Source organism: Chamaea fasciata, unplaced genomic scaffold (assembly GCF_029207755.1).
Source record: "Chamaea fasciata isolate MVZ Bird 193981 ecotype frontalis unplaced genomic scaffold, bChaFas1.0.hap1 SCAF_4, whole genome shotgun sequence".
Classification (NCBI taxonomy): Eukaryota; Metazoa; Chordata; class Aves; order Passeriformes; family Sylviidae; genus Chamaea; species Chamaea fasciata.
The window spans coordinates 11846793-11874720 of NW_027094089.1; the positions used below are offsets into that span (position 1 = coordinate 11846793).

General features: G+C 38.4%; 1 protein-coding gene across 4 annotated transcripts in view; it reads right to left on the bottom strand.

Annotated features, from left to right (window-relative positions):
• The window catches only part of KDM4C (lysine demethylase 4C), a 261852-nt gene that overhangs the window by 218566 nt on the left and 15358 nt on the right, over positions 1 to 27928 (bottom strand). For all 4 annotated transcript variants that reach the window (XR_010720481.1, XM_066180842.1, XM_066180843.1 and 1 more), the window contains exons 4-6: positions 25243 to 25357; positions 10052 to 10245; positions 2151 to 2200 (exon numbers count right to left, since the gene is read on the bottom strand). Coding sequence is in view for 3 of the 4 variants with exons in the window: in XM_066180842.1 (XP_066036939.1) it covers positions 2151 to 2200; positions 10052 to 10245; positions 25243 to 25357 (359 nt within the window). In the remaining variant the exon portion in view is untranslated. The remainder of the gene's footprint in view (positions 1 to 2150; positions 2201 to 10051; positions 10246 to 25242; positions 25358 to 27928) is intronic.

Sequence of the window (27928 nt, forward strand, 5' to 3'; positions counted from 1 at the left end):
TTTCAAGGAAAGAAGGAGTGTTTTTTTGGTCTACAACAAATAACGCAATGTCTCAATACCACTTCATTTTTAGAAATTAAAGAACAAGTGCTGCTTCGACTGCCCATCCTTTTCTCTCACTCTGAAAATAAAGAAAAATTCAATGCATACTCACTACAGCACATTTAAACTGGATGGTTTTGAGAACACTGCACAGGTATTACCAAGCAATATGAAATCTATAATAAATGCCAGAGCAGCCAAAAAACATCATGTACAAAGCCTATCTACCCAAAGATCTGGCTTCCATCAAATGTCCAAACTGTAGAGAGAAGCATTTTTACACACAGCATGAAAAGCTGGCTTCCTCTGACTAATCTAGTAGCAAATAGCTGCTGCTCCAAGACTTCGAAAGCCAGGGACAAGTTCCTATGCTCCCCTAATATAGCTCTGTGCCAGTGTGCTCGGATCTCCCTCAAAATCCATTAAAATTTTAAAATCCACCAAGGAGAGTAAGGAATGAATAATGTGAAATAAACCATCTCCTTAGACATACTTTAAACCTGGCAAGTTTCACTTCGAGTCTCTGTGTATACTGGAAGACTCCATGAACAATAGCTTTTTGGTCACCTTGCCCATACGAGTCATCACAAACCTTTACCAAACTCCCTTCCCTTTGTTTACACTCCTTCTCACTGAAACATTACTAGCAATTATGAAAAGAAAAAGGCATTTTTTTCAACAATCCTAGTGTCCCTCCCTGAAACTTTTCCAATTCTCTACTTCTTTTACTCTTTTATTATTTCTTGCAAAACTAAATTATTGAATCATCCTAAGTCAGTGTCCATTGCCCAGCCTACAAGTTCCAATTTGTTTAACACTGAAACCAAAGTGTATAGAGTCCTATAGTGTGCATTGGGAAAAGAAATTGGAAAGAAACGAGAATGAGTGACAACTTTTTCAAATGATACTATGACAAAATTCAGGAATAGTAAATGTAATTATTCAGGATGAAATCTGTTTTCCTGAGACATGCTTTTAAGATGGTCTTTACTTTCACACCATTACAGCAGCTTTATAATAAATAGCTCAGAAAAAGAGTCATGCACCCATATACTAAGGATAAAAAGTTGATGTAAAAATAAAATGCACACAAATTTTCAGAATTTTTTCCTGATACACAAGATCTAATTATGAACTTTTGATAGCATTCCTTTCCTCTAATTCTATTTCATTAAGCACTCCATTCCATAATTCCTTTAACAGTTATTAGCAAGCTATAAAACATGGGCTGCCAGGCCAAGAAACACCCCTAATTATTCCCATGTTCATAATTTGCACTCATAATTCAAAAACAAAAGTAGTGGTGCAGTATTACTGAAAAGAAAACAAATGGCTGAGTGAGGATCTTTCTACTAGTGATTTTTTCTGAACTAGTGATTTTTATCCCTTAGACCTCAACCTTACAACTATATCTCTGCTCCTTCTCCCAAACATTTCTGCCACCTATAAATGGCAAAAGCCAGCACGTGCTTTTAGCTAAAGTGGATCTGTATGCCTGTTCAATAGTCAGCAAACTGCTAACAAATAAGACTTAAGTGTTTCTACACTTTGTCTGCTTACCCCTTCACAGACGCATTAAGCAGGACTCCATCCTCTACCCAAACATCAACTTTCATGAAACTTTTGGAGACTCATCTGTTTTCAGTATTTCTATCTCTGTATCAAATTTGGGGAAGAAATTTCAAAAACTTGCTGAAGAAAAGCAGCTAGGCCAAGAAAGAGCAAGGGCACAGAGGAGACAAGATACTAGCAATGAAATCTAACAAAAAAGAAAATACTAAGCCTCACTCTCCTAAGTTTCAAAAAGCTAAAAATGCTGGTACAAAAATAAAGTTCTAAGAGAAGCCAAAAAAAAAAAAAAAAAAACAAAACAAAAACAAACCAAAAAAAACCAACGACAACAAACCACACACACCAAAGAAAAGAACAAACCAAAACAACGAACCACTTTAATTCTTAAGAATTCCCCAGGGCAATAATACCATAGACACATAAAAGTCACACAACATTAAGTAACAAAACAGTAGGTGAGTCAAGAACAATGTTTTTCACTTTCCTCAGGGGTGGTCCTTCAAACACCATACATACGAAAATATTGGAAATCCTACCTTGAGCTAGTCTTTCAAGCCGTTTCCCATGCTCTGGAGGAACAGCATACCTAAAATAATTACGACATAATGACTAAAAGTCTTCATTCATGTATGATAAGTATCTCACAATACAGAAGGCAAAAAGATTAAAGACTGAAAAATTACACAGAAAAAAAATATACCAACATCTAAGGAAAAAATACAGACATTGGGTTTTGGGGCGGGAGGGGTTTGAGAACAAAAACTTAGCTTATTTCTAGTTTAAACATTTTATTATGTAGTTCCAAAATGTTGTATTCACTATTTAAAGTCACGTTGACAATACTTGATATTATTACATCACCACAATTAAAAAACAAACACATACTTTACTTTTCCAAATGAAATCTAAAAATGTAAAAGAAGTCAAATGTATACAAGCTTAATTTCTTTGAATTTTAGTATGCTTCACAAGACACAAGGGTTCAACAGAAAAATACAGGCATTAAACGTCTCTATTTTTTCCTACAGCAAAAGCTGTGTAATGAAAGGGTTACTCGCCCTTGTAGAATCATTACAAATCAGAGTTTTAAATTATTAAAGAAATAGACTTTCTTTAATTTACAGAATCGTATGTATCTTAGAAACCCACTGTTCTTACAATAATCTAATTTTTTCAAAAATCCACGCGCTATCTGCAACAATGCAGCAAAAATAAAAAAGAACATATTATTTTTAATGTTTACTGCAGCCAGAAACTAGAAAGCTACTGAAAGGTTGTTTCATTTCTGCTTCTCTTTGTTACTAACTTATTTACTGCATTTCATGGACTTACTATGTGTTTTTATTAGGATGTATTATTGACTTTAACTACTTTAATGTGTGATACAATAGGCTTTTTTCAGTTTAATGTTGAAATAACACTAGATTGATTCTTCTCTATTAAAAAATATGGTTCAGAAAAAAAGAAAATGTATAATTAGCTGTACAAGATAGTCCAAATCAACACTGGTAAACTAAGTAAACACAGACCTTTTTATTACACATTTCATTCATCAGCCTTGAAAACTCACTCAGAAAAACAAGCAATAAACATCCACCTACCTCAAGTTGTTATTTTCACACACTCTAAAATTTTACAATTTTACTCTTACAACTGAAAAACGTGCACAGAAGGAAGACCACCACAGAAGTCAGTGCTCTGTAAACAAAACACATGCATACTGACAACCCACTCCAAACAGCATTAAACAAAGAGACTTTCAGTTTACTATGTTCAGTGTTCGCAGTTTTAATCAGAATTTCACTGTCTCACAAAATTGCACTTTCTTTCTCTCCATTTGTAATTTCAAAGTGTTTGTGACTGTTTTTTGCTCCGTATTACACATGCACCAGTGTATCCATACTAATCTAATCTGTATGTTTGCCATCCTCCACACTCCATCAGAGAAAAATGCTATGTATAGCACTATATACTGTACTGCATATCTTTAAATACTCAACTCCATAAAGCAAAACATGAACATATACCGTCAATGTCTAACAAAAACCCTCAAAACTAGATACTGTACTTTGCTTTGACTCTAATTGAACTGGTGTTCCTCCTAGAATGTTTCTCCTTCAAAAGTACAGGTTATACAATTTAGTAATAATATGGAGCCACATGCTTCCATTTGTACACATAAACATGTCAATATTACAAAAATACAAAAGTCAGTTGAGCTCTCAGTAAGACTTTTGGAAAGACAGTGTATGATTTAAATGGACTACAGCTATTTAACTAACCTAAAATATATTAAATGCAAGTTGGTGTTTTTCATCATAGTCTTCACTTAGGTTGTGTGGTAACGTCTGGTACTCAATCCTTTACTTCCCTCTGTTGCAATTGCTTGTTCCTCACAGCTAAGACAAGGGCAGAGGAATGGAGACAGATAACCCTTTGTACTATGATAAATTAGGAGTCCCAAAGTAAGTCTCAAGAATAGCTCAGACTTGATTCCTAACACAATTTATTAGAAAACTATGCTTAGCACATGTGCATCTGCCTCTTATGGTGAATGACATGAATCTTCCTGGATTCTTGGTCTACTCTACATTAAACAAAAAGCTCCCAAATTCAAATTACCTAGTCAGAGGGGGAAAAAGCATTCACTCTTAATCTCAACTGCTATCTTATAGGAGAATTTGTACAGTTAAAAGCTCTTAGAAAAATATCTTCATCTTGTGTCCAGCTTTCTTTTAGCCACATTACCAAACTACCACTAACATTATTTGACTTCTCATATAATAAGGTCAAGTCCAGCCACCCACAAAGCAAATGTAATGGTAAATCACTAAGAGGCAAAAAGTTGAGATAAGGCAAAAAGTTAAGACAAGGCAAAAAGGGAAATGATGATGCTAACTAGATCTTAATTTTATTAGTTCACGAACATATCCTTAGTAAAGTATGAAGAGTCACCATTCATTGCCAGTCATATTACAAGGGCAGAAAAAATACGGCACTTATATTTATCCAGTATTGTTCAAAAACACCTTCTGAAATATGTCTTAGTTCAGCAAATCACGAGTACTGGCAACAAGATAAGTACAAATAAGTAATAAAAATTACATTTACCTCATTAACTTGCTATTCATTTTCATATATATGTTTTCAAGATTAATGCTTATATACTGTTTCTCAGTCGCATCAAAAACAACAAATTGTCGCTTTACTGTGCAAAAACTGCTCAGCCAACCAAGGTGATCATCAGACAAGCAGCTTCTTCTATCCAACCAATCATTCTCATGTAAGTGACCAGAAATGGAATGTAAAACAATTTGAGTTCTATTGTTCCAAAGTCAGGTGTATGCACAGATAATGGTTAACAGCATTAATTGCAAACAAATTTAGTGTGATGCTGAATACTTAACCAAACTACTTCTCTAAACACTATGTTATTTATAGACAACATAAAAACAGCTGATGATTTTTCCTGCAGATTGTTATTTTAAAAATTAAAAAGCTGCAAACCCATAAAATGTTGTTATAAGTAAACATCATCAGCTTTTTTCAAAATGAACTATATTCATTGGTTTTATAACTGGCAACAGACAACTTGCAACATTCACATTATATCAAAATAATGCTATCTAACTCCAGACACTGAGCTCAGAATCATGTGACCCTTTTATCAGCAACTGATTTACTCTATTATCTATTTTGGTGATTTATACTTATAATACATAAACCTGATACATACCTTTTTAAAATATAAGCAGATTTAAATTTCATAAACTTAATTTAGGAAGTTAATACAGTTTTTGTTTTGAGATGGGAAATTTGAAAGTCCGTTGCCATCTAAAAATGTTCCTATTCAATCTAAATACTTTAAGAAACAAAATCCTCTTCCACAATGGCAAAACTACAAACAACTAAAACTTCTCCTTTCCTTCTAATCCCTGAGCAAAGTTCTTTCATTTTGTGAAGAACACTGAAACTAGCAAATGACTGCTCTGTTTCAAGCACGATAACCCATTTGAGCTGCTGACAAACCACTATACTATTTGATTACAGATACCTTCTCACAACCAGAATCCCTATTTGATTACAGTCATCTCTGTGACTCATAATATTTCTAATTTTTATGACAGTTTTCGGCAAGACATCTGACTAATCCTCATGAAAGCTTTATACTTGATTCCCATTTCTGCCAGAATGGTTTGACTTCTCTGTAGTTCTCTGTGTCTATTTTGTTTCCTAGACACAGAACATAGCAAGGAAACATGTCCATACTGTCAGTGGTATGCACAACTTTTGCAAAGGTACCAAGACTCTTCCACTTACGCTGAACTTTGCGTCACCTGGCCAGATTTCGACTAGTTTTTGTCACCTGCTGATTACACTGAAGGTTCTAGTAATCCTTCCTCAGAAGGCCCTGAGCCTCTCTAAATCCATTCACCTTATTGCCACATTTGTTCTTAAATCATTACACTGTTAGCACCAGTCTGAGTATGCATTTCCTTCTTCACCTTTTTGTCTATAATTTTGTCTAAAAATAATAGCAGAATGCTATTATCCCATCATATGCTGTTTTCCCATCATATTCATAACCCCATTACTATTTCCCCTCCTACTGAGATTCAAAATCTGGAAGCCTTCACATGAAATGTTTCAAAGACTTCCACAACCCCTGCTGTCTAACCATGTATCTTTCCTGATCTTTCCACCTCATTAAGCAAGATGAAAAGGTGTTGGTACACTTTTTACACTGGCAGATAGATAAAAACAGATTCCAGTTATGCCAATCAAGAGGCAACAGTGATGTTGCTCAGAGTATAAATTTTAGGCAACCTAGAGATCAAATTTCTTGCCATCCTATATCCACTGGAATCATGAAGAGAATTCCTGAACCTAAACCCCTGCTTTATTTTCATTGTCACAACAGATTTGTTTCCTCTTACAACCTAAATAAACTGTCAGGTCCAGTCTCACTGTTCTAATCCATCTAATTTTGGCAAAGCGTTCTCTCTTTAACAATCTGGTCTCTTTTTCTTGATATGGTCGCAAAAATGGAACCATCTCCTCTTTCTGTAATATATATTCCTGTTTACTTTATGACTGACCAACCCTGCAAGGCATTTTGTGATTTATGAAAGACATTACTGAACAGGACTAATTTTTAACATAATGTATTGTCTGTTGTCATTTTCAGTCTTCAGAAAAGCTAGGAAGCAAAGACCAGATGGAATGTCACAGAAAATATACAAATTGATACGTAAATTAGTGTTTGTATCATATTGCAAGTATTCACTGTGCCCCTTTCAAGGGAAAGTAAAAACCTAGTTCTTTGTGCAGAAAAGAATGCAGGCCTTCACCATCAGATATAAAAGGTGACAAAAATGAACACAATATTTTAAAATATTACTCTCTTAAGTAGAATAGTACATTCTTTACACATCTTTTCTTCTTTAAAAAAACAGAAAAAAAAACTGTCCTATTATTATGATATTTGAAATATCCACAGTGCCATGAAAATAATTACTTTCTGCCTGCTTAAGAAATATTTCCATATATTCATTATTATTCTTCTTCAAGATGATTTACATCACGTCAACACTTTAAAAGAATTAACATTACTGTTATTTCTGAGTCAGGTGATCAGAACAAAGGGTAAGCCTTACTTTCAGATACTTAAGAAACCCAGAGTTATTTTCAAAAATGTGAATGTCTTATTCAGAATTTATTTAATTTATAAACTTAAAATGTAAATGGAAGCATTATCCATATTTTACCTAAGGATATAAAACATATGTTAATAGTATAGTATCTCTACTAGTAACAAAAATGGTCAGCGCTAACCAATAATTTTCAAGAGCACTTTAACAGTTCAACATGACAGAATTCCTCAAATTATTGCACAAAACAAAAATAAATTATTCTGAGACGTATAGCCCTGAAACAGTAATTACAATAGAGGAAAATATTTAATGACAAATGCCGGAGTGAAGAAATTTTAAATATTAGTCACCAGTTTATAAATACCATTACAAAGTACATCAATATCAAGTGATAACAGAATTAATAAGCCACACTATCAATCACACCAATCGTTTGTCTTGCTCATAAGACTTTCCCTTAGAAACTGAGACGTAAAATAAGGTACCTTTCAGTTCAGAATGCAAAGAGAAAACTGCAGTAAAAATTCTTGCCTAATAGCAACTAATTTTAGGCCTCTTTCCCGCAAATCTTTCCCTACCATATACGCCAATCTCTTCTGCCCTTATATTATTCTATTTCAGGGCTTTTAAGTTCCTTCTTCTCTTTCAAAGTATTTCCTCTTTAGCATATTTTTGCAAGGTAAAGAAAACTCAACAAAATTCATGTGTGCATTATGTTACACATATTATGTGTTACACAAATAAATACATAACCATATAAACACCTGTAATCCTGATTTAGTAAGTTATCAGACACACTTTCCCACATGTTTCCTATGAGGCAGTCAGTGAAGGAATAGGTATATGTAATACAGAACTATAGATTTCTTCGCATAACTCTTGAAGTAGAAGTGTGAAGTGTAAGAAGTAATGCAAGTTAACCTATGCCTAAACACTGCAGAAAGCTCCAAATTCTATAAAGACTGCTACAGCAGTTAGACTCAACTGCTCTCCACAAGTTCTAACTGTGGTTCTCAGATGGAAATGGCTGTCCTTTCAAAATTCAAAGAAAATATGCGGCATGTTAGCTCTCCAAAAGACCAATGTGTCTGTCTTAAAAAAACCACATGCACAACCAGTAAAATCCAAGAACATGCTTTACTACTATATACATCAAGTTTGGTTTAACTAAGGATTGTCAAATCAGTTGAATTAAAGAGCAGATAAGATCTTTACCATCTGTATCATAAGATTCAGCTCCTGCCCCACTTTCTCAAAGAAAATTACACTAGTATCATATTAATACATGACACATTTTACTGACAAATGAACTTTGCATAAATTACTGCAGCATTGCGCCAGTAAAAAGCGTATCTGTAACATCAAACAAATCTTCAGCTGTCTTTCATTCAACTTTTTTATAATGCTGCATTTCTTAAATATATGGGCCAATGTGGCACAGAAAATGAATTTGTATCCACCACTATTTCTTCAAAGTATGAAGAGGTCAGTGTTTAATAATTTTGTTCATTAGAAGCACAAAAAAGCATCAGTAAACTAACGAAGCATTTATCCTGTTATCAACTCATACCTCCTTCAAAAACATTTAAAGAAGCTTTCCCATTGTATCTAAGGACTTCAGAGTTTAAGTTCTCTACTGTTTGGAATTTCACAATATGCAGTGATCTTTTCTTCAAATAGCACTTTTTAAATTCTTGAGAAGCAAAAATCTCGATATTATTTACAACTGTCCTATCATCTTGGAACATTCTGGAATCGCCTATCTGTACATCCATTTTTTTTTTAAATATATTGATGTTACGGTTAAGAAGACTTTCTGTATGATTAATTCTATCAAAGAAACAATCTCACATACCTATGTAAATAATTTATCAATTTCAAACACAGACCTGCTTTACTACAACAGGACTTCACCTCTGCCTTAACTCAAGAGATCCATTACATAAGCAAAGCAAGTAAAAATAAAGCAGTGATCTAAGAGTGAAGATCTGACCAATTTACCACACTCACAGTATAAATACATGATAGGATTTGAATTTTGTATGGGTATTAAAAAAAACAGTGATGTTTTATGGTATTATAAGCTACACATTTTCTGTCCAAGTTTGGATGACTAGAAACTGCGAGAATTGAACTACGCATAACTTATTTTTTCATATCTTTCTAATGATTTTACACTCTCTTCACAGGTATTCTGAAAAACAAAGATTTTATGAACAAAAGGAATGTATTTCTCTTATATAGTTGGGATACATGCATATACAATGTATCACAACTTGTCTGTTAAGGATGTTCAACCAAAAATCTAAGATTACAGAAAAAGGACAGTAGAAGTTTCATATGCAGCAAGTTACCTGTAGCTCTGAATCTTACCTCCTATTGGTCCAGCTGAGTTTACAGTACAGAATATGACTCCGATTCAAAAAAGCAATTAAATGCATGTTAAATACAAAATACAGTAGTTAGTCCCAAAAGGCAACCGAACCAAACAAACTGATTTCAAAGAGCTCTCTCAGAAGTTCCTCAAACAGTCTTGGTGTTCCCAGCACATTAAGTTTCTCATATTGTATCTTTCAAGTATTTTTCTGTTGAACTCAAGTAAGTCTTATGTACTTATCTTACATAAGTGTGATTTTATAGCATTCTGAGCTTAAAAAAACCCTTCAGTGAACTACTATCTTAGCCTTTTTGTACAGTTTACCATTGTGAAGCAATCATAACCCATCTGTTTGGTTTAGTCAGCTGAAATAAACAAAAATCATCTTAAAAAAAAATTAACTTGCCATGACTTCGGCTCCCCAAAATGGAGATAATTAATACTGTAGAGATCCATGTCTTCAGTGTGCCACGCAAATGTTGTTTTCCACATACCAAAATAAAGATATGGTGTATTTACACCCTCAATAGAAATTCCACACTCTTCTCCTACAACATCCAATATTGTATTAAGATGAGCAATATTCCACTCCTCAATACCCTGAAAAAGATACATAATGAAAATATTATTAAGCTTTTAAAGCAATGCAGTTTTATATAACAGTTCCAGTCAAAAGATACACACTTGATGTAGCCTTTCAAAAAATAGTCTGTTCATACATATTTGTAAGCATTTTAGAAGACAGTTGAAGTTACCTGAACAAAAATTCTCTTGAACTTTATAAGTATTAGATCAGGTTATAAGTCTGAGATGTCCAGAGCAGAGAACATAACAAGTTCTGATCTGGTTTACAATTTTATATCAAATCTAATATGGACTGAAATATCATACACCATACTACATTCAAAAAGGTACACAAAATATAGAAATAATAGCTGCAGACAAAACCTTCACTGAGTTTATAGCTGGAAGCCACTAAGTTTCACAGGACCTATCTATGCTCTTTTACTACTTACAACATAATACCAAACAGTATGAAAAAATGGTTTAAAAATTATTTTACATGCATAAATTTACCACTTCTCTCGAAAGTATACAAACTAAAATGATCACTTCAGATGTATTTCTAATCATAACGACGTACTGCATAAGAAATACACCACAGAAGGAATCTATTGATTTCAGGGGATTTAAGCTGTTTCCTTATGTTATTGCCCATAAAATTTGTACATTAAAAGTCATTCAGAAAGCAATACATGTAGTTTTTGTTGCACTTCAAATTCAACTGCAAACTGCAGTTCTAATTTCAGGTAATACAGCACGTAAGAGACAGTATAACCAAGATCAAAGCTACAAAATTGAAGAGAAAAAATTAGACTTCATTATAACAGCAACTATTAGCACCTCCAGGGAAGACATTAGCTGGTGCTCAAGCAGTCAGAAAACCAAGAAATATAATCAAAACTACTAAAAACTCAATTGAGACAAGTTTTATTGCAAAGACAGCCCCTAAGCACACTCTTAACCATGAGCTGCTACACCCATCACTGAATGTACAGTTTTGATAATCTTACTGGGGCACAAAATGATGGCAGACTGCAACCCTGATGCAGCTGATCAAGACTAAGCATGATGATATTTAATATTTGGATAGCTGGAGTAGTAAGAATACAAGTTAAAGCAAGAAGTAATGAACATTCAATACTGTCAGTTTTCTTTTTTTTTTTTTTTTTTGAGATTTTTATGTCAAGCATGTTACTTATGAAGCAGAAAAAACTGATAGACAAGAAGTTAACATCTGTATGAAGTTCAGACTTCTCATTGAACAAGCACTTCTAACCACTTGCTTTGGCTACTTCACTTATTAAGAAATACTAAGTTATTTGGAATTTTACACTTGGGTAAAGGGTGTTTATAGATTGATTTCATTTCAGACACCATTTTTTCTCCTTTTAAAATGGAAGTCTTGGGTTTGACACATTTGTGAAACACAAAGGCACATGAAATTTTAAACGTTTTAAAAAATTTAAATCCTAATAAAAGAAAAAACACCAATCTGAACTCAAGAGTAGATGCTGGTGAAATCTGCAGCTTTCAAATATAAAACGTGGCAGCAGCAAGTTAATACAGCTGTAAAATAAAAAATTTGAGGCAATAATTTTTAGGTAGTAAGTCCTCGATTTACAGATTTTATTTTTTAAAATCACATGAAATTTATCTGTTTACAAATTGTGCAGATCATTTGAAGAAACAAATTAATACAGCCAACTAAGAGCAATGATTCAACCACAGATACATACACAAGATTAGAAGAAAACAAGAAATACTTGTAAAACCCAATTGTTAATCCAGGCAGTTACTCTGACAGTGGCCAAACAACACTGCAGCAATTTGCACTTGAAGGTTTCTTCAGCCAGAATAGGTGTTATCTTTCTATTTAACAGTATTCCATGGACTTTTTTTACCCGTCATGTGACCCATCTAAACCTTTCACCCATGTAAGCATCTAGAAACCCTAATATCCTGAAATCTTAAGTCTTCTACTAAGAATTAAGTAATACCTAAGAGAATTTTTTTTTAACAGCACATCTCATCTTTGCACACACTGTTAAGTTGTATCACAACTAGTCACCAAGCAAACTGCTAGTGATTTGTCCTCAAACAAAAGCAATTTCTATCATGGAGATCAATTCTAGAACAAGTACCTTGCTTCAAAGTACCAAACAATCCAAATAGCAAATAAACAATCCACAACTTGTACACTCAAGATAGATGAGCTACTTCCTTTTCCTGAAGACCATTTTGGACAAGCATTCTTAGCTCAAAAGGAAATGTTCTCTGAAACTGGCCAAATAACTAAAATCACACTGATTCGTTTCAACTCCTCCTACATTCCTTAGACTTAAAACAATAAATCAGTTTCATATTTATGGCCAGATTATTACAAATCATTATTAAAAATCATTTTAAAGATGTTAGTTTACCTCACAGATTTCTTTTAATATTTAAAAACATTAAATAAAATGCTTGTATGATTTTAAAGTAAAATATTGATTTGTTTTTACAGTAGTTGTATAACTGGTTTTAGATGTAGCAACTGCAACGCACACTAAAAAGATCCCAGCTGTATAAGTGCATTTTAATAGGTCAATACACAGCCATACTTCTCAAGCTTAAAGTATTTTTTTTGCAGGTTATGCTATATTGAATAACAATTGTTAGAACAGCAGTACATGTATTACTTGACTATAACATCTATCTGGTAATTTCATACAAATACATCTAGACATTATAATATTCAATATTAGGAAAATACAAAGTATTGTCCTGTTGGGGGTTAGGTTTGTTCCTTCTTTCTCTAAAGAATTTTTTCCCCATAAGTTACCAAGGAGACCAAGTGTTGGATACTTGAGAGTACTTAACCGAAACAAAGAGGTGGACAAAGTGGGAAGGGGGAGATAACAAAGGTAAAAGACAGAGCTTGAGGCACCTGGGGGCTCTTCTTTTTCCGGCGTTCGGGGAGAGAGAACGGCTGTTGCTGGCTGGAAGAGTTTCACTGCGGCCAAAGGGATCCAGTCCTGGGAAATCTACTATCACCGGTTCGGCCTGAATCCTGAGTTTTTTCTCTGCCACACGCAGGAGCTGGGCCAGGCCCTGCCTCGCCTTCGGCTTCTTCGGCGCTGCTCCTCTTGCTACAGCGTGACCCTGCACCCCCTGCGCTGCCGGGACATCCTGCCCCTGCCTGCCGGGACACCCTGCCATCCCAGCTACCAGCCCGAGACTTTCCACTGTTTCAGCTTGGTGCTCTGAGGATCCTGCAGGGACACCGAAACCAAACTGCCCTGGGTTTTGTGAAACAAAGCCCTCAAGGTTCTTGGTACTGTTTTCGTTTGTTATTAATGCTGTAGTTCTTTGGTCGGGTTTTTTTGTGTTCGTTTGCTTTGTAATACATACTAGTAAAGAACTGCTATTCCTATTTCCCAAATCTTTGCCTAAGAGCCTCTGATGGTAAATTTATAATTGAAAAAGAAAAAAAGGGGTGGAGGGTGGGGGTTCACCCTCTCCATTCCAAAGGAAATGGCAGTAGTTTTTTGGGTTTTTTTTTTTATTACCTGGCAGATACCTGTCTTCCCAAACCAAGACAGATTTTGGCGCCCAAGTGTGGCGCTTGAGGGCACTGAGAAAAGAATAGAGAAAAGAAATAGCAGTTCTTAACTAACCTAGTACTTTCTTTTGTGTGCGTTGGATATAAAAACCTCATTAGGCAGCATCATGTGGTCTAACTTAGCCTGGTTTGGATGGCATGTGGTTGTGGCTATATTCCTTCCATTTGCAGGCCCTTATCTAAACATGGGCCCTATAACTAAGGCTACGGTGGCTGTGATCCAGTTTGTTTTATGGGTGGATAAGGTGAGGCATTCATAGATTTTTAACTTCCTCTGGAAAGCAGGCACATGGATACATGGCTATCACACACTAAGTGTATGTTTTTGGGATTACTTTAGAATGGTACTTTCTGTGAGGAAATGACAGCAGGGGAAGTTTTCTCCCAGCCCTTCAACCAGTTCTTTGTGCCTACCCCACCAGCTTTTGAAGGGTTTAAGTTCTCTCTAGATACTACCCAAGTGTTGCTAATCCAAGTGTTGCTAATAGTCATAGCCTATTCAATAGTTTTCAGAGATAAGGTGAGGCTGACTTGGATCACCGCACAGACACCTACCCCAGAGACTAGGGATACTGCCATGCAGTCTGACCCTGCCCTGCAGCCCACCTCAGAAATGAACCACCCGAATTGGGTGGGGATTCTGGTGAAGGAGATACATGAGATGGACGGGGTGCTGAAGGAATACACTTCCCCAGCTGGTGGAAAACCCTCTCCTTCCCCTGTAAAGGGAGAGTCTGATGGTGCAGCAATAGAACCCACAGATGTTACAACCGTGCAGGTTCCAGCTGAACCACAGGGGCAGCCACAGCCAGCAGCAGTCGCCCCTGTGGAAACAAGGAAGGCTAAGATAAAATCAGAGGCCCCAGGTAATAAGGATAAGAAAGGAGGACCCTCACAACCCGCAGGGGAAACAGAGGTTGAGATCATCACCGAGTCCCTGTCGTATGAAAGTCTCCATAACCTACACAAAGATATTGCACGACGGGGAGGTGAGGCTTATACAGCCTGGCTGCTTCAGGTCTGGGCCCTTATGGATACAGGTGTACAACTGGATGGTAGTGAGGCAAGGAATTTGGGACCCTTGACCCAAGACTCAGGCATAAATCAGGTATTTGTAAGAGAGCCAGGTCCCCTTTCCCTCTGGGGGCAGCTTTTAATGAGTATAAGGGAGAGGTTTGTCCACAGAGACAAAGTGCCATAGTACTATCATAACATGGACTGGAAGACCCTTGAAGAGGGGATCCAAAGGCTGAGAGAAGTGGCAGTATTAGAGGTACTCTTTGGGAGGAGCAGACAGCATGATAATGACCCTGACAAGGTTAGATGCACAGGGCACGTGTTGCGGACACTGGCAACCCATGGATCACGTGACTATGCCATATTCATTGCCACAATCAATCCTGATGCCAACCAAGAGACAGTGGGGTCTGTAGCCAACAAGCTCAGGAGTTATGAAAGTATGATCAATGGCCCAATGCAGGCTCATGTCTCTGCCGTGGTGAAGGAACTCAAAGAGGAGATAAAGGAGGTGAGAGAGGAGATGAGGAAGAACCATTCCCATGTGGCACCGGTGTGAGTCACAGGCCCCAGAGCCCAACATCCCTCAGCCAGAGAGAGAGGGTACCCCCACGAGCTGAACTGTGGTCCTTCCTGAGCAACCATGGGGAAGACATGGGAAGGTGGGATGGGAAGCCCACTTCGGTCCTGGCAGCATGGGTGCGTGAGCTCAAAAAGAGAAACACTCACCAAGGGGTTTCCACTAAAATGAAAGTAGCCTCAGCCTCCCATGACCGAGTCACCAGGTATTATACAAGTGAGAACAATATGTTGGATCCCCTTGAAGGAACCTCTAATATGTGTGTCAAAGAAGAGAATAATAACCAGTGCTAGAGGGGCCCTGCCTCTAGCCAGGAAGAGGCACGGGAAAACCGGGTCTTTTGGACTGTGTAGATTTAATGGCCTGGCACATCAGAGCCACAGAAATATGAAGCTTTGGTTGATACTGGGTCGCAGTGTACTCTAATGCCATCGGGACATGTGGGGGCAGAACCAATTTCCATTGCCGGGGTGACGGGGGGATCACAGGAATTGACTCTGGTTGAAGCCGAGGTGAGCCTGACCGGGAAGGAGTGGCAGAAACATCCAATTGTGACCGGCCCAGAGGCTCCGTGTATACTGGGCATAGACTTCCTCAGGAATGGCTATTACAAAGACCCTAAGGGACTCAGATGGGCTTTTGGAATAGCTGCTGTGGAGGCAGAGGGCATTAAGCAATTGAACACCCTGCCGGGACTATCAGAGAACACATCTGCAGTGGGACTCCTGAAGGTAGAAGAACGAGTACCTGTTGCCACTTTGACAGTGCACCGCCAGCAGTATCGGACAAATCGGGACGCTCTGATCCCCATCCACAAGATGATCCGTGAGCTGGAGAGCCAAAGGGTGGTCAGCAAAACCCACTCACCCTTCAACAGCCCCATCTGGCCTGTGCGCAAGTCTGACGGAGAATGGAGATTGACTGTGGACTATTGTGCATTGAATGAAGTGACTCCACCGCTGAGCGCTGCTGTGCCGGACATGCTGGAACTCCAGTACAAGCTGGAGTCCAAGGCAGTGAGGTGGTATGCCACTATTGACATTGCCAATGCATTTTTCTCCATTCCTCTGGCTGCAGAATGCAGGCCTCAGTTTGCTTTCACCTGGAGGGGCGTGCAGTACACCTGGAACCGACTGCCCCAGGGGTGGAAACACAGCCCCACCATCTGACATGGGCTGATCCAGGCTGCACTGGAGAAGGGTGAGGCTCCAGAACATCTACAGTACATCGATGACATCATTGTGTGGGGGAAGACTGCAGCTGAAGTTTTCGAAAAAGGAGAGAGGATCATCCAGATTTTGCTGAAAGCCGGGTTTGCCATCAAGAAGAGCAAAGTCAAGGGACCTGCCAGAGAGATCCAGTTCCTGGGAGTAAAGTGGCAAGATGGACGGCGGCACATCCCCACTGAGGTCATTGATAAGATCACAGCAATGTCTCCACCGACCAGCAAAAAGGAAACACAAGCTTTCCTAGGTGCCACAGGTTTTTGGAGAATGCACATTCGGGAATACAGTCAGATTGTGAGCCCTCTCTACCTGGTTACCCGCAAGAAGAACAATTTCCACTGGGACCCTGAACAGCAACACGCCTTTGCCCAGATCAAGCAGGAGATTGCTCATGCAGTAGCCCTTGGCCCAGTCAGGACGGGACCAGATGTGAAGAATGTGCTTTACTCCACAGCCGGGAACAACGGTTTGTCCTGGAACCTTTGGCAGAAGGTGCCTGGGGAGACCCAAGGCTGAACACTGGGATTCTGGAGTCGAAGTTACAGAGGATCTGAAGCCAACTACACTCCCACAGAGAAGGAGATCTTGGCCGCCTATGAAGGAGTTCAAGCCGCCTCAGAAGTGATTGGCACAGAAGCACAACTCCTCTTGGCACCCCGACTACCAGTGCTGGGGTGGATGTTTGAAGGAAAGGCTCCCTCCACCCACCATGCCAACGATGCCACATGGAGCAAATGGACTGCCCTCATCACACAGCGTGCCCGTATTGGAAACCCAAATCGCCCTGGGATTTTGGACATAATTACAAACTGGCCAGAAGGACAAAACTTTAGTCTCACAGACGAAGAGGAGCAGGAACAAGTGACACGGGCTGAAGAAGCTCCTCCGTACAACCAACTGCCAGCAGAAGAAACACACTACACTCTTTTCACTGACGGTTCCTGTCGCATTGTGGGAATGAACCGTAAGTGGAAAGCAGCCGTATGGGGCCCCACACGACAGGTTGCAGAAGCCACTGAAGGAGAAGAGGGATCAAGTCAACTTGCTGAACTCAAAGCTGTACAATTAGCCCTTGACATTGCTGAAAGAGAGAAGTGGCCAAAGCTCTACCTCTACACTGATTCGTGGATGGTAGCCAATGCTCTGTGGGGCTGGCTGGAAAGGTGGAAAAAGGCCAACTGGCAGCGTAGGGGAAAACCAATCTGGGCTGCTGATGAATGGAAGGACATTGCCACTCGTGTAGAGAAGCTGCCTGTGAAAGTCCGCCATGTAGATGCCCATGTTCCCAAGAGTCGGGCTAATGAGGAACACCGAAACAACAAGCAGGTAGATCAGGCTGCCAAGATAGAAGTGTCAAAGATAGATTTAGATTGGCAACACAAGGGAGAGTTGTTCCTAGCTCGATGGGCCCATGATGCCTCGGGTTATCAGGGCAGAGATGCCACCTATAAGTGGGCCCGAGACCGAGGGGTGGATTTAACCATGGACAGTATTTCTCAGGTTATCCATGACTGTGAGACATGTGCTGCAATCAAGCAAGCCAAGCGGGTGAAGCCCTTATGGTATGGTGGGCGGTGGTAAAATATAAATATGGGGAAGCCTGGCAGATTGGCTACATCACCCTTCCCCAAACCCGCCAGGGCAAGCACTATGTGCTAACCATAGTGGAAGCCACCACTGGATGGTTGGAGACCTACCCTGTGCCTCATGCTACTGCCCGGAACACCAACCTGGGCCTGGAAAAACAAGTCCTGTGGAGACATGGCACCCCTGAGAGTATCGAGTCGGACAATGGGACCCATTTCAAGAATAGTGTTATAAGCACCTGGGCTAGAGAACATGGCAATGAGTGGGTGTACCATATTCCTTATCATGCACCAGCGGCCGGGAAAGTTGAACAGTGCAATGGCCTGCTTAAAACTACCTTGAAGGCACTGGGTGGAGAAACCTTCAAGAATTGGGATAATTATTTAGAAAAGGCCACCTGGTTGGTGAACACTCGAGGTTCCACCAACCGAGCAGGTCCTGCCCAATCTGAGCCCCTTCAAACGACAGACGGAGATAAGGTTCCAGTGGTATACATGAGAGGTATGCTGGGAAAAACTGTTTGGATTAATCCTGCCTCCAGCAAAGACAATCCCATCCGTGGGGTTGTCTTCGCTCAGGGACCAGGTTGCACCTGGTGGGTTATGCAAAAGGATGGAGAGACCCGATGCATACCTCAAGGGGACCTTGTTTTGGGGTGAACTACCCATGACAATGTGGCTGTATCCACATTTGCGCATATATATATATATATATATATATATATATATATATATATATAAACAGTTTAAACTCAATGTAATATGTCAGTATGGAAAAAAAATTCGGGGTGGATAATGTTGGGGGTTAGGTTTGTTCTTCCTTTCTCTAAAGAATTTTTTCCCCATAAGTTACCAAGGAGACCAAGTGTTGGATACTTGAGAGTACTTAACCAAAACAAAGAGGTGGACAAAGTTGGAAGGGGGAGATAACAAAGGTAAAAGACAGAGCTTGAGGCAGCTGCGGGCTCTTCTTTTTCCAGCGTTCGTTCCGGGAGAGAGAGAACGGCTGTTGCTGGCTGGAAGAGTTTCACTGCGGCCAAAGGGATCCAGTCCTGGGAAATCTACTATCACCGGTTCGGCCGGAATCCTGAGTTTTTTCTCTGCCACACGCAGGACCTGGGCCAGCCCTGCCTCGCCTTCGGCTTCTTCGGCGCTGCTCCTCTTGCTACAGTGTGACCCTGCACCCCCTGCGCTGCCGGGACACCCTGCCATCCCAGCTACCAGCCCGAGACTTTCCACTGTTTCAGCTTAGTGCTCTGAGGATCCTGCAGGGACACCGAAACCAAACTGCCCTGGGTTTTGTGAAACAAAGCCCTCAAGGTTCTTGGTACTGTTTTCATTTGCTATTAATGCTGTAGTTGTTTGGTCGGGTTTTTTTGTGTTCATTTGCTTTGTAATACATACTAGTAAAGAACTGCTATTCCTATTTCCCAAATCTTTGCCTAAAAGCCTCTGATAGTAAATTTGTAATTGAAACAGAAAAAAAGGGGTGGAGGGTGGGGGTTTACCCTCTCCATTCCAAAGGAAACGGCAGTTGTTTTTTTGGGGTTTTTTTTATTACCTGGCAGATACCTGTCTTCCCAAACCAAGACATGTCCTCAGAATATCACAATACTATCAGAATATCATAATAATTTCAAAGGAATATGTCAAGATACTATTTCTAATTTATCCACATTTCTGATGGTAAATTCTTTAAGGAATACCTGTCATCACTGACAACTGTGCCACACAAACCAATACCTTGAAAAACTTTACTTTTCAGCGGTTTTCCTTCTATAAGGTAACAAACAGGCTTAAAACACCTTACCAGTTATATTCACTGCTATGCACATTACACTTACCTTGTATTTCCTTAAAGAAATATTATAATGTAGATATTAGTTTATATAGAAGACCACTATTCTGATCTTCATTCATTTGAAGGTGATTCAAATTTACTGTAAATTGCTATCAAGAGTTTTTATTATTCTTAACAGCCTTTGCATCCGCTTTTAATACAATATGGAGACAAAGCAGGACACCTGACAAGCATTTCTCATCTGAACACCTGCACACTTTGGAAGGAACTGATCCATTGTGTTCCCAAAGACACAAAGAATAATGCTTCTCCGCACACTGGTAAAAAGTTAAGTTCACAGCTGAAAGCTCCAACCTCTTTGCAAATAAGAATAAAATAGGCTTCAAGTGCAAAAAACTTTTAATTTTTAAGTACTTACAAAAGTGACATGATGCTAGTCGTTTCACTTTACTTAAACCAGTCAACACTGTCATGAACATGATTTCTGTATGCATACATTATTACACACAATCCTTTTTCAGTGTTTAGTTTTTCCTTTGATTATCTCACCACCTCGTTTCAGTATTAATCTCGCAAAAAAAGACATCAGTTGCACAACTAAGACTGAAGAGCTCTTATGACTGACTGTAACAACTCAAAAAATAAAGAAGATTTAAAAACTAATTAAGAGACAGAATGGAAAGGAACATGACAAACATTAGAGAAAAATTTGTGCATCATAGCCCACTCGTCTCTCCATATAACTATTCACTCACATCAACAAATATAATAAAGCTACTGCTAATCTTTTACTGTGCCTTGAAAGTCATTAAAACAGAGGAAAAAAATGCTACAAACAAAATCTCTACACCATAAACACGCAGATTAGGAAATACAAAGAATCTCCCTCATTAGATTGTTGCAACTTCTCATCATTTCCAAGGATACAGTCATTGTTTTTAGGCACCCTTTTGAAAGGTGGGCAAGTAGATTCTTTGGAAATCACACTAGAACCTAAATTATCGTTCACATTGATTTCAACTATGAGTAGATCACAGAAAAAGGACATTACAGAACTGAAAGAATAGAATCATTTAGGTTGGAAATTACCTTTATCATCAAAAACCATCCTTAACTTGGCTCTGCCAAGGCCAAATCATGTTCCCAAGCATCATATCTACAAGTCTCTTAAATACGCCCAAGGATGGTGACACAGCTACTTCCCTGGGCAAGTCTGCCCCAGTGATTGCTACTACTTCCTTTCCGTGAAAAACCATTTCCTAAAATCCAAAGTAAACATCCACACTGACACAATTTGAGGCAGTTTACTTTAGTCCTGCTGCTTGCTACCTGGGAAAAAAGATCAATCCCCACCTGGCTACAAGCAGTTGTAGAGCATGCTAAGGTCCTCCCTGAGCTTCCCTTCCTCCAGGCTAGACAACCCCAGCTCCCTCAGCTACTCCATACAAGACTTTTACTTCAGACCCTTCACCAGCTCTATTGCCCTTCTCTGGACAAGCTCCAGCACCTCAACATCCTTCCCAAATTCTGAGGCCCAGAACTGGACATCTCAGTCAAGGCGTGGTCTCACCAGTGATGAGTACAGGAGGACAATCCCTGTCCTGGTCCTGCTGGCCACACTATTGCTGCTACAGGCCAGGATGCCATTGCCCTTCCTGGCCACCTGGGCACACCCTGGCTCATGTTCAGTCACCGTCACAGCACCCCCAGCTCCTTTTCCTGTGGGCAGCTTTCCAGCCACTCTGCCCCAGCCTGTGGAGCTGCCTGGGGTTGTTGTGACCCAAGGGGAGGATCCAGTCTTTGGCTTTGTTGAGCATCACAAAGTTGTCCTTAGCCCACACATATGTCCTATCCAGATCCCCCAGCAGAGCCTTCCTATCCTCCTAGCAGAGCAACATCCCATCCACATGGCATCCTCTGCACTGAGGGTGCACTCATGTATCATGTACGCTTCCCACACCTTATACATGGAACAAGGTAGGCATTAGGAATTCTCTTTTTAGGAGAAATAAAACTAAGAGAAGAAAAACGAAAGTAAAGTGTGTCTTTCAGACAGCAAATGAGAAGAGTGGTGAGAGAGACACAAAAGAGTATTTATACATGCTTCTTCCAAACTTGGCTTTTCTCTGCAGAATAGCAGATGCCAGTGTCAGCACTGAAGTCAGACATGTTTGATGACTCAAACTTTAAATCAGTCACTTTTTTTTGGAACTTCTTTGGAAACCAGGAAGATTTCCCCCCCTTCCTGGTAGCTAGATCAGTCTACACAGGGATCATGCCTTTTTTAGAGTTACCTACAGTCATTCTCCTACAAAGCACTGCCATTAAATGTAACAGCAATTAGAATGCAAATAACACAGAATACTATTTCCAGCAAACCTTCAATTATATGGAATTTATTTTCTATAAAGCTCTACAGAGTGCACAGAACACTTGTTTTCATAGGTATTTTCTTATTTGTAAAGACTCAATCTGAGTTCAAAACCATCAAATAACCATAAAGATATTTTAAACAGATTCTGGAATAATCCAAATGCTACAAGGGTAAACTTGAGACATTGCTGGTTGCTGTTAGACTTCAAAGCATGTACTTACAGCTTTGTTTCTTTCTTTCTTTGTTTTCATTGGGTTTTTTTGTTTATTTACTTTGTGGGGTCTTTTTCTGTTTCATGTAACACAACCTTTAGAAAATTTTGCCTCATCTTCCAAACCTCTCGGAACTGATCATCCTCTGATCTAAAAAGCAAATACTACAAACTCTGTAATCTCTCTTGCACAATGCCAACAAGGTGCTAGATTCCACAAATAACACTAATGTTTCTTAAATTATCTAAATAATAAAAATTAAGGCTCCATCATGTTTCAGATACAAACATCTCAATATAAAACTTATGGTCACCAAGTAGAAAAGAAAATGTAATCGGTAAACTGCTAAACTGATTTACAGAGCACAGCGGTATTCCTCACTGATCTTGATGGTCCACATACGTGTACGTATCACATTTTCCTTAGGTTCCTAGTAGTTTTTTACTAGAATTCTGTCAGATATTTACCGTAAGTGTAACATCTACAACATACTGTTTCCTACAATATGTATTTTGTAAAAAGTAAGCATTTGTTTTGCTTCTACCAAATAGGCCACCATGACAAATTCATTCCACCATACACTTTCTCCTAAATGCTGCCCAAAATGTCAGTGATTTGTATTCATCTGCTTTCCCCAAATAATCACAATCCTGAAGGAAATTGAATGAAGACATGAGAACAACCTCCAATTTCAAACAAAATCAAAAAGATCCTTAAGTCTATCTTCAAGCACTAAGACACGAAAAATATTAGTTGTGCAAGTGCACCACCTGGTGGCCAAAAATTAACTGCGGCAAAATTTCTGAGACAACGTTTTCATCAGCGGCATCGCAACAGCATCGTAACTCTCTCACCAACGCCTTGGTACCAGAGTATATTCCTTCTTTTCCTTGATACACAAAGCGGGCTGTACACCAGCACCTGGCTGTCACATTAAGTGCCCAACCTGTTCACATTCCTTAATGTCAACTCCTTTCACCAACATTTCTCCTTTGTTACTTTTTTTAAAACGATACCCATTTTATTATAGGCATCAAGGTTTCTTTATTCTACCTTTTATTGCTTTCTTCCCCAGTCACTGCAACTTTCAATGCTTTGTTTCCTTCTCCTATGCATTTAACATCTGAGTTAGGATCCCTTAATGCTGTTTCTCTCACTCTCCACTTTGCTTTGCTCTGACCTCCCCTCCTTGTCTTTCCAAAAGTGTAATTCTGTAAGAAGGAAACCTCTGACCTTCTCTTTGAACAGTCAGCACTTTCAAATTGGATATTATTGCATTCAGTCTCTTTTCTTTGGAAATGTTGCTCATGCAAGTGCAAACTAAGATACTAAACAAAAACAAAAAAAACACCACAATCCAAAAAAGTGTACATTTGTAGAAAGCTATGCCATAAGGCATTATCTGTCAATAATAAAGACACAAAGAACAGAGAAGAAAAAGGGAAGGCTTCTATTTCTTGAAACACTACTTTTCTGTACCTCATGTTGGTCTTCACAAAGCAACAGCCACCTAGAAATGTCTCTCCATAGAAATATTCCAAATTAGAATCTTCAATTATTTTCTAAATGATTTCTTAAAGCAGCTATGTGGACACACAAGAGAACTTGAACTTGCTGTCTCTAAACCACGTACCATTGGACATTCTTAGCTATCTTTCAAAGACCACATAACTCAGTGCAAAAACTGAATTATCTTCAGCCATATTGGCTGACTGTATTTATCCCTGGACAATCTTCAATTTGTCTTCCGTGAACAACTGTGAAACACTAGGAGAGCCTCAGACCATCTGCCACAGCAAAACCATACTTCTCTTTTTTTCTAATGATTGGAAAAGCAGTTATATATAGAACATGAAATAACCCAAGAACTTCACATATGGTACTTTCTTTGAATACAAGTTTGTTCTGTATTTTTTAAATCCTCAAATCTTTTCTGAAATGCTAACATTTCTTCTCTTAGACTCATTACTTAAATAGTCTTTCAGAAATCTAGTTCCTGTCTTACTTACATAGCCTAATTGAGAATAATGTATCCATTCCGTAATTCTTTGGATAATGAGATCTGTTTTAAGAGCCCCTTTATCATCCATGGAGATCTTGGCAAATAACCAGCAAAATTAATTTCCTTAGGAAATTTTAATTTCATCTGTTTTAATTGAAAGGTAAGCAGTAGGAGTAAGTACATTTCCAGGAAACTGCAAACATTCCAATCATGAAGTACAACTACCAATATTCCTCAGTGAAAAAGATATGGTAGTATCCATCTTTTAATTTTAAAGTAGAACTTAGTTAAAATTCCCCTAAATTTCCACAGATACACACAAGAAACATACATACTAGAATATTAATAAACAATTAAATAAATAGGAAGGAATCTCAAAGTTCTGGAGAGTTCAAAGTGAAGAAAGGGAAGAGTCATGATCAGGAAGAGTTTCAATATTCTACTGTCTAAGGACAGGACTGTCTGACTCTTACAGATGTAGAGTTAATTCCAACCTTGCTTGGAGGCTTTAAGGAGTAACACAAAGATTTCAAAAGACAGATTCTCAGTCACAAAGCAAGAGTGTATCCTCTAAGCAGAGTATCCTTTAAAAGAGGACTGGAAGGGATAAACTTCATAAAAAAAGTATGCATACTTCATCATAAATGCTCCCATTGATATCTGCTCCATAAATTGGTGCCACAAAAGTCAAGTTCTTCCAGTATTTACGCTCCAGATCTTCATAGTCTACATATCTTGGAGTGCGGTATCTGCAGAGAAAGACGCAGGCAAAGGTTCATCACCGTCTTTTAAAAACCGCCCTTACAATGGACTATGCTTCTGAACCTCCAAGATGAAGTCACTTTATTTCAAATTCTCTGAAACAGAAAAATTACCAGCTGTCCTGAATTCTTAGTTTCATGATTAAACACATCATGGAAACCCCCTACCTAACAGCTACAGCAACTAAAGTCATCCACCCACACAACATTTGCTTCAGTCTCCAGCAGCAAATCAGCCCATCTATCAACCATCCTCAGGCTGAGCCCCTACCTTTTATTTCTCTTCCATAAAAAAGACACATATAGAAAACACAATTAACAAGTATTTATTGTTTTCCTATCTCACTACCAGCTCTGCAAAGACTCAGATATAGGTCCTGCACAAGCCTGACTCAGAACAATGTAAACTAACACAGCCATGCAATCCTCACAGGCAAAACCAATACTTTCTTCTCTTCTTCCTGCCACAGAAAAACCTTTCAAGAATAGTTGTTGTTGTTTCAAACAGCTTATACAAAAAATTCTATGATGCAGAGAAAATAAATAGTTAAAGGAAGTTTTCTTTTTACTCCTTCATAACAGCACAAGGTACGTAACACACATGCTTAAATATACTTATGGAAATACTTCTGAAAGGTTGCTCATGTAACCTTTCAAAATCTTGTGGAAGCAAAACACAAGCACACTACCACAGAAACACCCATCAACAGTTTTGCATCAGGATCCTTTGTCAGACCTCTGTACTACTCAGACATCTGTACTATCATATTTAAGCCTCCAGAAAAGAAAACTTACTCCCCCATTACTGCAACACTGAGAAGTACAGTTTCATAGAACTGCCAGTATGCTGCACTTGAACAATTGGACAGAAAATCCATATATACAACACTGAGACCAAGTACATTTACATCATGTAATAACTCTGAGCAGAGACAAAAAAATTTATCAAAACACATCTTAACCAAAGCATTCTCAGTAACAAAATTAATTATTTCTCGCGACAGCCTCAGAAATCAGACTGTATTTCTACTGGGCCCTGAGTAACATGCACACATGAACTCCTTGATTACAGGATGTAGATATGCTCCTATTTCCCAGAGGTCAAGTAGAGAAGGACTTCGGTTCAATGGTGAGCTGAAAATGTCCAAACAAATACAAGATGAAATGCATTAGACTGAGTACACATGATCCTTTTAAAGGCAACTGTGATTTAATTCAGACATTCATGGCCCTTCTCTCTTACCCAAAGGAAATAGATAACATCCTAAAATTAAGAAAAACGTCTTTAACAGAGAAATCTTCTCCATTAAGGAACAAAATTATTTTCATGGGAGAACAGGGGCTCTCAGCTACTTGACAGTTTAATAAATATCAACTGCAGTAAGAGTGACATAGAAGGTTACGTGACACATTTTCTCAAGAGCAGTGACAAATATTTGGAAAGACCTACAGCTAGTAATAGACACAAAGTCCTCCCAATTGTTCTACGTTTGCATGTGAAATTAGGCTGCCATCTGATTTCAGTAAAGACAATAAAAATTGAAATCAGAAACACTTCCAAAATATATTCCATTATGAATATAATAAGCATAAGAAACACTATAATACATATTAAAAAAACTTCCCAGCATTTCTGCATTAATTAACTATTTTAAGAAATCAGTGTATCTCAATTTATTAGGAGTTAATAAAATGTAAACTTTAACATCTCTGAAAAAGCATTATTGAAAATTACATCAGATGCCATATAGGTGTTAGGATTTACTCTCACCTCTAACATTTACTAAACAAATAATTTCAAGAACTACAAAACAGGTTCCCATTTCCAATCACCAGAGAAACAATACTGTGTGCTAAACTTAATTTTGCATGAGTAATATATATGTGCTACGTTTCCTTTGTAATTGAGGAAAAAAAAAAAGTTGTCAGTTTTGCACTATCATGAAGGCATGGATACTACGGAACATTTGCTAGGGGGCCTCCTTGAAATCTTTCCATGTCCTAGTTTTTTCTGATCTTGATAACAGCTTCTCTTCTTACACCTAATTCCTGAATTAACCTATAATAGAAACTCACCTCCAAACTAAGGCTCTATTACCTTCCCTCATTCAAATATCTTTTCTTTCTAAGATCCTTTGACTTATCTTCCAGAAACTACTTCCATTCAGTTTTGAGGAGAGAGTCAAGTAAAGTATATCCTTTTTATGTGCCCAAAATGACAGGCAAGAATTACTTCTATCAATTCCCTCTTCTTGGAATGCTCAACAATTTGAAACATTTCAGTACAGTGCCCAGCCCTTCTCAAACCTTTTCTCCCCCTCCCATAAAATTCATCTTGCCATAACCACAACACTGACTATCACTAGATACCATTGAGTTCTCTTAGACTAATGCAAAAGCTTCTGGATTGGTTATAAAAGATACTGGAGTTTTCAGAATTACATGGTGATAGGCCATTCTAGTAACTAGGAATTAAACATTAATGTGTGTAATCAAATGAAAACTCATATACACATCTGTATCATCTTCACTATTTTCTACATCTTCTGGAACATAAAA